This window comes from Mercenaria mercenaria, chromosome 18 (genome assembly GCF_021730395.1).
Source record: "Mercenaria mercenaria strain notata chromosome 18, MADL_Memer_1, whole genome shotgun sequence".
In the NCBI taxonomy this organism is placed as follows: Eukaryota; Metazoa; Mollusca; class Bivalvia; order Venerida; family Veneridae; genus Mercenaria; species Mercenaria mercenaria.
In genome coordinates, this window is record NC_069378.1 from 21,554,066 (window position 1) to 21,569,737 (window position 15,672).

At 32.8% G+C, this 15,672-nt stretch overlaps 1 protein-coding gene across 1 annotated transcript in view; it reads right to left on the bottom strand.

Moving 5' to 3' along the window:
- Positions 1 to 15,672, bottom strand: part of LOC123538959 (receptor-type tyrosine-protein phosphatase kappa-like) — a 124,419-nt gene that overhangs the window by 91,067 nt on the left and 17,680 nt on the right. The window contains exons 6-19 of the mRNA XM_053529698.1: positions 11,353 to 11,793; positions 10,826 to 11,003; positions 9,819 to 9,877; positions 9,462 to 9,713; positions 8,751 to 8,872; positions 8,159 to 8,246; positions 7,800 to 7,858; positions 7,512 to 7,548; positions 6,727 to 6,830; positions 5,148 to 5,276; positions 4,472 to 4,617; positions 3,350 to 3,485; positions 2,631 to 2,750; positions 1,321 to 1,417 (exon numbers count right to left, since the gene is read on the bottom strand). Of these exons, the coding sequence (XP_053385673.1) occupies positions 1,321 to 1,417; positions 2,631 to 2,750; positions 3,350 to 3,485; positions 4,472 to 4,617; positions 5,148 to 5,276; positions 6,727 to 6,830; positions 7,512 to 7,548; positions 7,800 to 7,858; positions 8,159 to 8,246; positions 8,751 to 8,872; positions 9,462 to 9,713; positions 9,819 to 9,877; positions 10,826 to 11,003; positions 11,353 to 11,793 (1,968 nt within the window). The remainder of the gene's footprint in view (positions 1 to 1,320; positions 1,418 to 2,630; positions 2,751 to 3,349; positions 3,486 to 4,471; positions 4,618 to 5,147; positions 5,277 to 6,726; positions 6,831 to 7,511; positions 7,549 to 7,799; positions 7,859 to 8,158; positions 8,247 to 8,750; positions 8,873 to 9,461; positions 9,714 to 9,818; positions 9,878 to 10,825; positions 11,004 to 11,352; positions 11,794 to 15,672) is intronic.

Below are 15,672 nucleotides of genomic sequence, written 5' to 3' on the forward strand. Positions count from 1 at the left end.
CTGAAGCTGGTAGATGGACTAAGCCAAATAATACACCTCTAAATGAAAGAAAATGCTTTTCTTGTGATGTTTTAGAAGATGAATATCATTTTGTATTGGAATGTAAAGTATATAATAATCTAAGGAAACTTTTTATTCCTATGTTTTAATGGAAAAGACCAAATATGCCAACATTTATTGAACTGTTAAATTCTGAAAATGTTTGCATAATACGAAAGTTAGGGAATTTTGTGAACAGAGCTTTAAGGAAAGAAAAGTTATACGCAGCTCCTGTCAATGAAAATAATGTTAACCCTTAGCTTGCTGGCGGCAAGTGATTCTGCCTTTGCGACCAGTGCAGACCAAGATCAGCCTGCACATCCGTGCAGTCTGATCATGGTCTGCACTGTTCGCTATTCAGTCAGTAAATTTTTAGTAAACACCCCTTCAAATGATAAATGGTACTGCTCAAATTGGAAGATGGACCAGTCCATTATAGAAATTTAGCATGGTAAGGGTTAATGGTTCTTAGTATTAGATATTCTCTTTTGTTACAGATGTATGTATTTCATTCTGCAATCTGTATAGATAAATAAATGATTAAATTAATTTACTAATTGAACATAATGTGCTACATACGCCTGGACAATACTATACACTTTTAACTAATATTCTAACCTCTCATTTATAGTAATTTTAATTTGTATTTTCTTAAGGCAAACTGCCATAAGAATCCTACTAGTTTAATTCTTTTTTGCAGTGTATTTTGTTCAACGTTATAGTACCATAAAACTATAATTTACTGTTTAATTGATATGTTGATCTTGTGAGATCAACATTCATATTGTGTACATATGATGTGAATATGACTGAAGGTGCATATATATATATGTGTGTTTGTTTCAGCATACAGGATATAACATATCTATTGATCGAATGCTACTACATTTACCCACTTATTATAAAGCAATAAAATAACATATTTATTAGTCAAATGCTACTACATGTTTCCACTATTTACGAAACAATAATATATGTAAAATGACTAGATTCTGTAACATGTTTAATATTCAAAATGTGATACGTTCTGTTAAGCACTGATTTATATTACTTTAATGAAATCATTATTTTGTATTAGCATGTATTCATAAATGTGTGATATGTTTGTAAATGATGTGCAATTTATTGTATACCTTCTACGATAAACTATATCATTGTATGCATTTGTTAAACACGGTCCTGCCATGTATTATGTTTTGTTTGTCCTCATGGGCCATTTGTCCTTATGGAATTTGAAAAATAAAACTTATCAAAGTTATCATGTCAGTGAAAATTCCTTACTGGGAATGTCGGCTCCACTTCTATTTCCCTTTCTGCTTTTATTGTTTGCAACTGACCTACGATCTTTGTCCACTAGTACTTGAATGTCCGCAAAAGTCTGAAATGTTACAAGTCCATTTATGACTTTGTGATACGCAAGTGTATTCTTAAACTAAACTGACTGAACTATGTGGTAATAAAGGACCAAAAAGTATATCAACACTGAATCCAAGTACGGATTTTTACAGCTGCCACACGGCACTAAAAGACTGCTATTGCGAAAGTTTCCAAAATCCGTTCGAAGATCCTTTGGAAGCATAGAACGCAACCGAGCCAAGTAACAGCGGGCTTGGTTTGACCGAGTCTGTTCATGAGAGGTAATGAATCAGGTTCCATAGCATTGGCTTAAGCGCAATTTTATTACAGTTAAATTGGATGGACTCCATGATACCGAAGGACCAGAAGATTTAACAAAACTGGGTCCATGTAAAAATAAATATAAATTCATCTTCAACTGAATACATAGACAACATTCACAACTTCAAAACAATGAACTCCTTCAAGGAAATAATGATTAATTTAAAATGGTATAAAACTGAAATATGTTTTAATGTAACATAATATTACCTGAAATTGTTAAACTTTTATTATTATGTAACATAACCGATATTGTTCAACAGTGTGTTATTACGCAACATATCTGTTATTGCATACCAATTTGTATCATGTAACATATCTGATTTTGTTAAACAGTATGTTATTTTATTATATACCTGAAAAAGATCTGTGAAAGTATGGCTTGAACTATACAGGTAAATACGAACAGACGGAAAGCAAATTCCGTACTGTACTGTAAATTCTGTATTAGGCATATTTTCGGGCTATTTACATTAATTAATAAACATGGCTTGCGCACACAAGAAAACCCCGCTCACTTCTAACATCGATAAACCATGAAGATTTCGTTCGATATTCATTGGTCAAGAACAAAACAATGAACAAAAAAGGTGGAGGTATATAATAAATAGACAATTAAAACAATATCTAGATCTGAGAAGTTGTATTTGGCTCTCGTTGATTTTGCCAGGCTACAAATCCACTCGAGCCGCATACAGTATCCCAGATGAAGCTGCAATTATACTAACTCTATTATGCAACAAACTTGATATTATTTAACAATATGTAACATATCAGATGTTGTTCAACAATACGTTATTATATCACATACCTGGTATTGTTAAAAAGTATGCAACATAGCTAAACTATAAGCTATTATGTAGCATATCTGATTTTGTTAAACAGTACGTTATGTTTGTTATTATGTAACATACCTGATACTGTCGTGCTATTTTTTCATCTGCCATGATATTTGGTATTGAAGTGAGCGAGAGCGGTTCAGCGTCACAGTTCAGAGCATACAGGACACAGGGATGAAGAAAAATATATTGATCCTGTAAAACAGCGCTTGGTAAGTTCTTTTGCAAACATTTAGGAAAACATTACCTTCAGTATTTACAGGTTATAAGATACAAAACACAGCGGTGATAAAAATAAATATTGTTTCTTAAATACCACTTGATACCACTTAATGAATACGAGTGTCTTTGTAAACATAGTTTGTTTGTTTTTGGTTTAACGCCGTTTTTCAACACTATTTCAGTCATGTAACGGCGGGCAGTTAACCTAGCCAGTGTTCCTGTATTCTGTACCAGTACAAACCTGTTCTCCGCAAGTAACTGCCAACTTCCCCACCTGAATCAGAGGTGGAGGACTAATGATTTCAGACACAATGTCGTTTATCAAGTAGTCACGGAGAACATATTCCCCGCCCGAGGATCGAACTCACGACCCCGCGATCCGTAGACCAACGCTGTTACCTACTGAGCTAAGCGGGCGGGCTATCTTTGTATAGATTTGTTTAAATATTTACCAATATAGTAGAGGAATTTACTTATTTTGTTACACAGATATACAGCCTTTTAAAAATGCTGTTGTTTTCTTGTTTGCATATAGTCAAAGCATAATACAGAAAAACAGAAATTAAACGCACCAAGTTTTGCACCATGTGAGCTCTTTGTCCACGAAGCACCATCACGCAGCCAAAAATGTCGACATAATTATCATCCTTGCCTTCTTTTATGAGTATATCAAGGGCGATATAGGTTCCAGTTCGACCAATACCAGCACTGTGTTTAAGAAACAGTGAGTTAGCTTTAATCAAAGGCATATCTGATTTCCAAACACAACTAACTGTATATGAATACTGTTTATCCTACCAGCGTCTATCGTCCAATTATCAAAACACTACGGTAATTTGTTAGAATGGTATGATAGTAGGATTGAGATGGAAGTGTAGTAGAACTGCGATGGTAGAGAAAGGGGAAAAACAAAAGTAAGAACGTAGAATAGAGATGGAACGACGTTAGAATGGAATTTGCCATCCTGCTATCTTACGATCTCTATCCCACCATCTGACTGTCCCTAACCTACCATCCTAGTATCCTACCACCAATCTCAGTCGTATCTTCCTAATATCCTGTCATCCTACCATCTTACTATAGCCATCGTTTTATCCTATTATACTACTATCATACATTCTTCTCATCCTTCCATGCGGCTTTGACAATTGGTAGATGGGTGATGATAAAATATGAACAAAACAGTATCCCTACAAAATGAATAATATAGCGAAAAACACTCAGTGAGAGCGACCGGATATGGTTATTTAAAACGCATTAAAAGAAGATAACGAAGCCAGGTGGTAGGATGATAGAATAGTAACATGACAGGCTAAGAGACAAGTAGGGTGGTAAGCTAGCGATCGTAGGATTTCAGTATTTCATCGTATACACTACCGCTATCCTAACAGCTTAAAATCACCTTTCTGCTATCCTGCCATCCAACTATCCTATAAATGTGTTTTGAGAATTGAGCGATGGACAATAGTAGGATATGATAATGGTAATCCTGGTTTAATACTAAATGGTGTAGCGAAAAGTATAAACGAGTTTTTATTTTATTGATCTCTTAATTTTACATAGTTTAAGTCTATCAATATTAATGTTACCAAACATAAGCACATACACTCAAAGGCATACTTGCAGTGTTTAAGATGTTAGTAGTGTGTCCGTTTTAGAAATCTTTAAAATATTTAAGACATAAATATACACACCTACAATGGACAACCATTGGACCAGCATTTGTTGTTTGTGATTGTTCAACTTTGTCTCTGAACTCTAATAGAGTTGCAACACCATCAGGAACGGATTTATCAGGCCATGCTGTGTAGTGATATTGTGTCACTTGTCTCGTCTCAGACTGATTTAGAAAATTATTATTAGGACACTGACATAATCATCAAACACATGGATGTTTTCGTTTATAAACAATTCACCTTAATGTAAATACGAATATAAAGAAATTCATGAGAACCCATTATTATCACAGTATCTGAACATTAATCGGAAAAACATAGTTGCATAAAAATAACTTCATCTACTATCTACCGTCGTTGAAAGTTTGAAACAAAGACAAGAATAGCTTCGGTTGGTGTTTAGTATTATTTCATGTGAGAATGTCATATAACTGACTTAGAAAGGTCAGCGATTCTATGGAGATGCCCGCCCAAGCTCGAATAAATGCACAGACAACACAAAACTGTCGGCCTTCCTTCACCATCAAAGCTAAAAAGACCCATATAATCGAAACATTGTATCCATTCATGTGTAAAAGCTACGTGATATTGTCTATAAATAAGAATGACTCTTAAGGGTAACAAACACTTTCAATTTTTTTATTTAATTGAACACTTTTATAAAAAAAAAGCATTTTAATACAACACATATTACCTTTGCATTTATGGTAAACTCTCTTACTGTGAATTCAGAAAACTTTCTCTCAGCTGCGCATGTAACTTTGTATTTACCATACTTCTTAGCTTCTCCTTGTTCTGGCCAATATTGTTCACATTTCATTTTCTATAGGATAGAAATATGAGGATGTGATATCAAAAATCTTCATTGTAATTTAAAGTAATATTTACTGAAAATTACGTTTTTTTCTACAATAAGTTTGACCAAATGTATAACCAGTTCGATGTTCTAATATTTAACAGTGGTTGCTAAAGGTAAAGGACCCGTTATGGCAATTTCGTTGCATATGCTATTTCTGTATTCATCGGCCGTTAATGCATGGTTTCTTATAACAACCTGAGAATACCGAAATCGCACATAGAGCGTACGGGAATCGCCGATCTTCCTTAAAGAAGTTAAATAAAATGTTAATTTTTAATGAACGAAATATACACCGGATGTAGTATTTATACCATCGTTTATTATGGAGACCGGCCGAAATAAAATCTTAATTACCTGATTGTGTATGCTACTGTCATGCAGCATGAAATAAATTTCTTTGCTTTTTTATTAGCAATTGTTAATATCACATATCCTTAGGACGGCCAGCACATATTTATGCAATCTCGCCAGGCATACGTATGTTTTTGACAACACAGAAAATGACGTCACTCGACCCTCAGCTATTTCCGGAAGTAAATAAAATGAAAGTAGAAATGCTAAACTTGAAAACGAAAGCCGCATTTTGATTCGTAGTTAGTCAGGGGTCACGCGCAGGGGTCACCCCGTCTAAATGTATGCGCGTGGACTTTTTTTTTTTTTTTCTATTGGGGAGCCAATTTTCAGCACTTTATTACGAATTGAAATTACCTGGGCTTTAGTACAGCATGTCAGCTTTTAATCTATGAAAAAATATTTGAGCTCTGGATAAACAGAAATCCCACAGGGGTCCGTAACGGACCAAGGGTACATTGATAATTTTGGAACTTCATCAAATCGCTCAAAATGTCATTTTTGATGTTGTCTGAGAGTGTCAGTATATGCCTCAGATGTAAGATATAACCGTATTTGAGAGCTGCAGACCTAGACATTTCAGAAATATTTTCAAAATAAGTTTCGTATAATAAATGTTGTTTCTACGGAAGCGTGAAAGGGCCATCAGACGCTAATACGTTTTAGTACGTTAAGGCTGCGGAAAGGATATACCCAATTTAAAATGAAATAAAAGACCTCTAATTGTCGGAAAATTGATTATGTTAAAACGGCTAACAAAGACAATTGACTCGTGATGAAAATCAGCAATATCTGTGCGCTAACGTATTCTCGATATTCGATTTCGGCATACTTCAGCCATAATAGAAACGTATTTTACATTACAACCGGAGATAACCGGAGAATGTCGAAATCGCATACGAAGAATACGTAAACGAACGGAAATTGCCGATTGTCATTACAGTCAACTACCTTAATCTATGACGTTGTAAAGTTCTATGTGGTAAATGTTAGGAAATACTAACGGCACTCTGATTTTAAATGTCAAACATATCGAAAAAATATTCAAGGTCAGTGCACAAACCTTAGACTCTTCCAAGTTCGTCAACATGAGTATTTTATCTGTTCTTTCTTGCCAAATCATTTCCCAAAAATCTTGAAAATCGCTCATTGTGCTCTTAGTTGGCCCTTTGAATAAATACATGTACAATATACATAAGATTACATTAAAGACATTTATAAGACCTACATTATATTAACGCCCCCGAATTTACATCTTTAGGTAGACAGAGTGTTTCACACAATGTTAAATATTAAATATTTATAATTGAAATCCAATACCCTTTAGATGTGTTGTATTATTGTTAAACTAAGCAAATGATGGCCTTCAATACTCTAAACACGAGAATAACTTCAGCAAAATTTCAATAGACTGTATAAATGCATTTAAAGTTTATCTTAAACTGTAATTATTTATAACCAAGGACATAAATAATGGAGGACGAAATGAAACTTCCTGGTCCCTCAGCTACATAATGTATTATGTTGCAGCAGCTTATTTTCTCATTGAAAGAAAATGTTAACACCTTGCGGGAAATGATCTGTGGGGAAGATATCATATCATATTTTAAATAAACATCATGAGGAAACTATAAATCATTTTGTCACAAGATCGTCGTCTGCTTCAAATGTATAGTCGCTTTTTTGCTTGAGCGATGAAAATCACGTTTAAATGATAATGGATAAATATAAAACATTATCTTATACAATTTGTGAAATATATTAATCTTATTCATAAAACATTATCTTACACAACTGTGAAATATGTGAAACATTGTCTTGAAGAATTTTGAAATGTACAAAACATACCTAGGGAAGCAATATAAGCTGGAGACGCCTTGTGACCCTAAAGAACAAGAAAATGATCCACTAAAATGCATGTCAAAGTTAGCCATAGAATCTAACAAATCAATTTACTAAATATTAACGATGTCATTTTTGTTAATTCTACATACATTATAAGTAAAGGTTTAAAATTAGGTGAGACAGACTTGTTTTAATAATGGAGTGATACGTAAAAACACAAAGAAGAGGATACGAGCTTTTAGTTTAATCATAATTTAAAAAAGCATCATGTTGGTAATGTGTTATACTTACGTCTATATAATTAGCATTTATATAGTTTTTACTATGTAGAACAACCCGTGTCGCATCATCTACAATACATATAATTACTTGATTATGTTTAGTAAGAAAATTCATATTTACTCTTGATTGAGTAATATGTCCTTTTTAAAGATTAAAATGAGCTGAAATTTGAATAAATTAGAAGTTCACGAAGAAAATAAAATGTTAAATGATAGAAATTAAGATTAAAGGTAGTTAGATATCAGATCATTTTATATTGGTATCAGATTCTTTCAATTGTAAGTTATGCTAGGACAAACATTTCTATTTGCACAAACAATTCGATCAACAAAGCAGTGTAACGTAAAAAGATATTTAGGAAAACTTACATGCATATATTCCGTTATATCTATTTTTTGCGCGATTGTTTCGTTTGAGAGCAACGTCGCACGTTCTTGTAAGACCTTTGGGTAATTTCTGAAAATAAAACAAATAATTTTATAACACGTAAATTCTGCTTATCTTATCTCATTGGTCAATATTTGGCCAGTTAAAGGTCCATTAAAGTATATTATTGTAAACGAGGAGCTTTTTTTCAAAATTAACTCACGCGAAATATCTGTCAAATACCAGCCAGTCATATCTGGTTTCTTTAAACACTTAATCCAGTCAGCAAACTTGTTATATTTCAAAACTGGAGCATTTTGTCTTAAGGACACTCTTACACATAATGACCACTCTGCTCTGATTGTAAGTGTAGTTATAAAATATAAACTTACTGGATGATAGTGTCGGTGTCTTTTGACTTTGCCAATGTGATATTCACCGAAACAGGCCTCGGTGAATATCATCTTGGTCACGTCCATTAACTTGGATATTCGCCACACCATCATACAATAATTGTCCAATATACCATGTCGTATATATTCTCCTAAGTCCGGACCGTTCTTGGTAATTGACGATTTAAACTTGTAACATTACCTCAAATTCCTTTTCATAATCATTTTTCTTCTTGATGTATTCTAGAAGATCTGACACCTGTATGCGACTACGAATCAAACTTTCAGTATTGTAGTATAAGTCTGTGCTGGGTGGCTTTACTTCTGAAATTTATTTTAAACAGGTATTAGTGTAGACTACTGTCTGATCGAATAAATCCGTAACAAAATTCTTTTCTTCAAATTTATGAGAGCCGGATAAATGTTAAACATTATTCTTCCACTTTTAAGGGGGTAGGGGATGTTGTTTTGAAGGTACTTTTGACTCAATGTGTGGACAATCATGTATTTTTTCTGTGTAAAATTCTGGCGTTTGAAGGAATTTTTGTTTTTTTTTTTACAAAATATGTTGCTTTTATATAAACTAAAATGAAAGTTTTATCACAATCAATCCTTAGTTAAATCTAAAATTCAAATTAAAATGGTGCCCAAAATGGCTGAATTTTACATAAATTTGAAATCAATCAAAATATTTTGAAAACTAAAAATGTCCTGTTATGAGCCCTGGTGTCCTTTGGAACGATGTATAATACTAATAGTACTGCAGTTGTAAGGAGTGATACAATGAGGTTATTCTGTATTACCTTAATCAATGTAAGGAAATAAAATAGTATGCATATTTAATTATATATTCTATCTAGTATCAGAATGATATAAGGATTGAACATTAAAAGTGGACAACTTTGAGCCTCACCTGTCTCTATAAACTTTGTAGGACCTTCTTCCAATTCCTCTAATTGTATTTTATCCACATCGGTTTCATTCACTGTAACAGTTGCTCCACTTTCTTCTAGATCAATCGCAATATTGTCGTACATTTTCTGCGGTTTACTTATTTCCATTTTACTCTGTTTCTGTCTAATACGAGATTTATCAGGCTGAGCATATATGTAGTCCTCTTTTACTTGTACTTGTTCAGGATTCACAGGTTGTGCTTCGTTGTTCACTAACAAAGAACAGTAAATTACAATACATTTAATTTATGCAGGAATAAGCAAGATACAACCTTAGATTAATATGGTTTAACGACAATTTCAATGATAATACAGACCTTTATCATCTGACATGATCATCCCATTCTGCACAGACTCGTCACTAGATGGCTTTTTTCTGAAAAAGAATATTTAGAGGAGGTTTATTAGCTTTGAATTGGTAAAATCATAGTGCTAATACAAAGTTAATTGTGCATAAAAATATCAAGTATTATATAAGAATAAGGGTTGTACAATTCAAAATCATAAGACGTCTTTCAAAGTGTCATGAAGGAGAAAGACTCCAGAAGTGGACATACACAGATATAGAACTACATTCATAATTTCTACGCTCCATGCGATGTTTCGAACCGATGAGAGACAAATTATTCGAAATCAGGGACTTTATCCATCAATAATTATATTGACACTGGTTTACGTAATTCAGATTGTAGTTCAACATGGTTTATCTTCAATAAAGAATTTGATATTGTGAAATTTAAGTTTGGTAAAAATATTTCTTTTGACTAGCACATAGTACAATAGTTGGTTTCGTGTTTCAATAGTTGAACTATCGTAAGATTAATGAGATTTTGTTTTAAGAATAATTTCGAGTTTCAAGAGTAAAGAAAAGTGTAAGTTATATATTTATAACACAATCATTAAAATACAAAAAGATGCCATTTGTTGTTGATTATGTTTAAACCTGTATGAACACCATGAAATGTATGCAGGCGTGTGCTATCTTACATATCAATTGTAAAATGCCCAGAATATTACACTAACGTGATATTATTCATCTACCTACAAAAAAAGTCATCCGCCAGAGGGACCGACTTGGGTGATATGGATTCAGAATACACGGAGTCAATGATGATACAAGACGTTGTATCAGTTTGTATAAATGGAAAAGAAATACCCAGAAAACGAAAGTAGGACAAACAAGTAGTCCAATAAGTGGACGTACTTGAATGAAACTGAAACGCATTCAGAAAGCACTGAGTATATAAAGAGCAGATGTTGAATAAACTTGTTTAGTAAATCCTGTAAGTTTAACAGAAAATGTATTGGTAGGTAATACATTTACCTTCTTTTCACGAGACAAACAATAATAACGATAATCAGTATCAACACAAGGACACCTCCGCCTGCCGCAGACCCTATAATGATTATATCTTTATTGTCTTTCTGTGATTTATGCTCCCCATCATTAGGCTCTTGGGTAGTTTCTTTGACAGAACCTGTTGAACTGAACTGCGAAGTGTCTGTTATACGGTATGAATGAAAATGAAAGGAAATTAAATACTAAAATATTTTAAGACTTTTTCAACAGAAAAGGGTAAACTTAAAAAGCCAGTATAAGAACACACTGTATTTATAATTCTTAAAAGAGTGACAATTTATTTCACAAACGATGACTGCTTTAAAAGTAAGATTTAAACATGAATAAATGATACATACGTGTACACGTATTTGCTATCAGCTGCTTTAGTTATTGAAAGTCTTGATCGGTGCCAGTACTTTAATATCAAAATTATAGAGGATACTGTTGTGGGTTTTGCATCAATATACCTTTTAGAAACGAATTTCAACAGGTGTACACAATTTTATTACCTTCAGATTTTGCAGTTGTTTTGCTTGTAGCAGTTATATCGCATTTGTCTCCTTTGTATCCGTCCTCACATCCATGTTTACATGTTCCGTTGCTTCTTTCGCATATCGGAGATAAATTGTTATCAATACAGCCGTTAGGACAAGACTGATCACACAAATAGCCCCAGAAATTGTGTTCACATCCATTTAAACAGTAGCCATCATTTAGTATACACGTTTGTTTACCGTTTTCTGTTTTACATGATAGACTACAAGCGACGTTACAATTGGTTGTGTAAAAGTCACCTTTGCATTGTTGGCATGTGACTCTGTTACTTTTTTCGCATGTGAAACATTCATCAGAACACTTGTCAGAACATCTTTCACCTGTCCATCCAGCACTGCAAGTTCCTAAGCATATTCCATCGTCATCACAATGAGAAGAACATTCTTGAGAACAGCCTGTTGTATTTAGTATGCATGTTGTGCCATTAAATCTGTATCCTTCAGGACAATCTTTGCACACCAAAGCGCCATTATGGAGTTCGCACTGATTGCAATTTTGAAAAACGCAAAAATTTGAACATTTTGATCCTAATGAACAACTAACACAATGAACAACATATTTTCCATTTGAGTGAAACTGATACAAATGAAAACCGTCATTACAAACACGACACGTGTTCACGTCATTACAGTATTTGCAATCTGTCGGACATTCTAGACAAATTGCTTCAGACTCAGGTTTGTATTCGTAATATCCTTGTTTACATCCGTGAATACATCTACGCAAATCACAAACATCACCTTCACAATCACTACAGTCATGGTTACATTGTAGACCATACAGCCCAGATTTACATTGAATGCAATAGCCTGTGTCATATTGACATTCTTTATTATGACAATTATTGGCACAGGGGAACATGCACTGGTCGTGTAAACCCCATTTACTTGTTTGGCACGACGTACAATTATAATGTCCGTTACAATTAGTGCATAGATCTGGACATCGAAAACAAAAGCCATTGGATAAATAATATGACGAATCACATTTTAAGCATGTTGAATTGGAACAGGATTTGCATCCAACAGAACAATCTAAAGAAAGAAATATTATTCATAAATATAATTTAATGATATTCATAAAGTATAACCATTCAAAATTATATAGATATGGTTTGAATTTCTGTCGTGAGTTGTAATGAGTAAGTATGAATGTGTTTATCAATACTATCAGTAAAGATATAACATGTTTTTTTATTATTTGGTTTTAGCATTTTAGCATAGCGTTAGACACTGTTAAATAAATATTCTCCGTTAATTGATATTTGTCTATAGCATATTCTAAATGTAGAAAAAACATATAAGACAGTTCTAATCTAAATGATAATGATTTTAACACTCAAATGCACTTAATGACAAATACCAACCATTTTGCATTGTTTTTCATGCTTTTTGCCGATTTTCATTTGTCAAACAAATATTGAAACGGACACAGTGCAGGCTTTTGCTTTCATTATCTATGGTTTATAAACTCAAAAAAATAAAAACACTGAGAGATTAGAAAATGTTAACTTACCAGTCAGTACAGCATCTGTGAAAAATGTCAAAAGTAGTACTACTGAACTTAAGCCGAGGGCCATTATCCAACAATGTTTTACTCTAAAATATATAAAATAATGGACTTCGTCAATATCTGCTGTACTATATACATGTACATTCTATGTAAAATATGTGTTACAAGATAATTACCTTAAGACGTAAATATTAATGCAGTTTCTATTTTAATTTTAAAAGTTACTATTATAAAGAGCCCTAACTTCAGTACACGTTCAGTGAGCAAGATATATTTACTTCAATGACATTAACGGTTTAAAGTACATGATACATAAAGGCATTCTTCATATAACAACAGTATTTCGTTCCTACCTGCGCTAGATCCAGATTACTTTATCTAAAAACATGAAAAAGTTTCTGAATTTTAAACTTCAGCCATATTATTGGATTAACAAGCTTTCACTAAACTTGAGAAATCATTTAAAACTTCCTTTTAGAATACAAATGTATATAGGTGGTTGTGGTAATGGGTACGCTTGAATAAGTAGGGTAAATATTTCTTATTGTAGAAAAATAGCTGACACCAACTGGTTAAGTCATTATGCTTTACATATATCGTTTTATAATACTATAATTCTACTTTAGCTGCCTTGCGTTTAAGAGCAGTTATGAGTTTGTTTTCTTTTTTCCGACTAGTTGAGGGACGAAACACCTACACTTTTTAAATATTTTTCTAATTTAATGTTTAAAGAAGACTTTTTTTTCAATTGATTTGTCTTAATTATATTGAATAGAGTGAAACGATACATTGATTCTAAAGAAGATAGGTAATGCAGAGCTGGAAATCGAACCATAAAAATCTTCAAGCACTTGAACATTAGCAACCTCAGATCATTTTGTTGCTATCTCTCACTCACACCTCCTTGAACTACAAATAACGTTAAAATAATGTGGAAATATGTCGTACACAGACCGATAAAGGATAAACAGCGAATGGTGATAAATATAGTGTTTGTAGAATATTTAAGAAATAATTCATAGCAGAACAGAACACAACACAACTTTATTAGCTCAAATCATATACATGACATATGAGTTTATTATTAAATCTATATTTATAGTCCTTTCCATTGGTCTAGATGTAGTCACATGATCAATGATAAAAAGTCGTATTGACTCGAACGCGGAGCCAAAACACGTATTGACCGCCAGCTGTGACGTCATTACGGTTTGACGTCAAAACAATGCGACGTCGTACACAATTTACCGCGAAAAAATGTCCAAAGGCTGCAAATATTTGTATTTAATGTTTATACTTATGAGTAGGCTGGATTTAATAATAAAACAAATGTTGCTTTTTAAGTTCGGTCGATATGTGGATTTATCGATCTAATAAAAGCGATATCGACCTCATCAAAAGGCAATAATTGTATAATACAGTGAAAACAATGTTTCAAATATTTTGTGACATTGTATAGGTGTGTATAAAATATATTTTCAAGTTCACTTTGTTTGTAATTACAAAAGGCAAAAAGATGAAGGAAACAAAAAATATTAGCATGGAAAAAGAACGAAAAAGTGGGAAATGGGGTGAAACCTTTATGTTATCGTTTATATGAATTAAAAAAAAAAGAATTAAACAGTTTTTTTAACTACAAAGTTTTTGCAGACTGAAAAGTGGAGGAAATATTCACTGTATTGGAAAAATAAATACTTCCATTTTATGTAGTAGAAATAAATGTAAGATGATTATCGGAGTTCAATGACGACTGGCATTTAAAAATCATGCAAGTCGTGCATATAAATTGTTTTGACGGCTAAGGGTGGAGTTAGTTTCATTCAAAAAGTTTTGATACGGTCTACTTGTGCTTTTTCATTCATTATTATTCAAATTAGATTCTGTTAAGTGCTATGATTGGTTATTGACGTGTTTTATTGTAAGATTAATGCGAGCGGCAGACAACAGTGATTCAATTTGGATATTATAACCTTGTAAGTTTTGTTTTGTTTTGTTTTTCTTTTTTTATTTTGTTATGGACCTCTTCTATAATATATGTTGGCATAACAATTATTTTAATATGATTTATATGATCTCGTAATAACTTAATAAGGAGGTTTTAAAAATTCTAAAATAATCTTGATAAAGAGACATAGTTTTCAGAATTTGTTCGGTGAAGTTTCGTTGAGAAGTTGTCGGAATTTGACAATGCTTGGTACCTATAAAATACGTTTGAATGTATTTTGACCGTTGTTCCTTGAAAATAGGACATATAAGAAGGTAATGCATTTCGTCACCGGTGCCGTTCTTATCACAGAGAAAACACTTCCGTTTTGAAATGTCAATTGCTTCCAATCTTCAACTGGCAAAAATGAATTCCTGCTCTGTATCTTAGTAAATAAGTAGAAAATGACTTGTTTAATTTCAAAAGATAATTTTCGAGATGAACCGACACTTTAGAGATTGAATAGTTTTGATCTTTAGATGATTTTTGTAATTATGCATTCCATTGTTGTACATATTGATCTATTAATGTTCTCCTAATTGTTAATCTGATCGTTTCGCACAAAAATGTTTCTTGGTTATTCCAAATATCTATTCTTCCTGTTTCTGTAAATATGTTTTTAATATAATTTTTAACACTATTCATACATGATGGGCGGTTAAATGATGAGCGTAATAATTCACGAGGGCGTAGCCCGAGTGAATTATTTCGTATGACGTATAACCGCCCATCATGTATAAATAGCACATACACTTGGGGTCAGGTGAGCGGCTCTGAC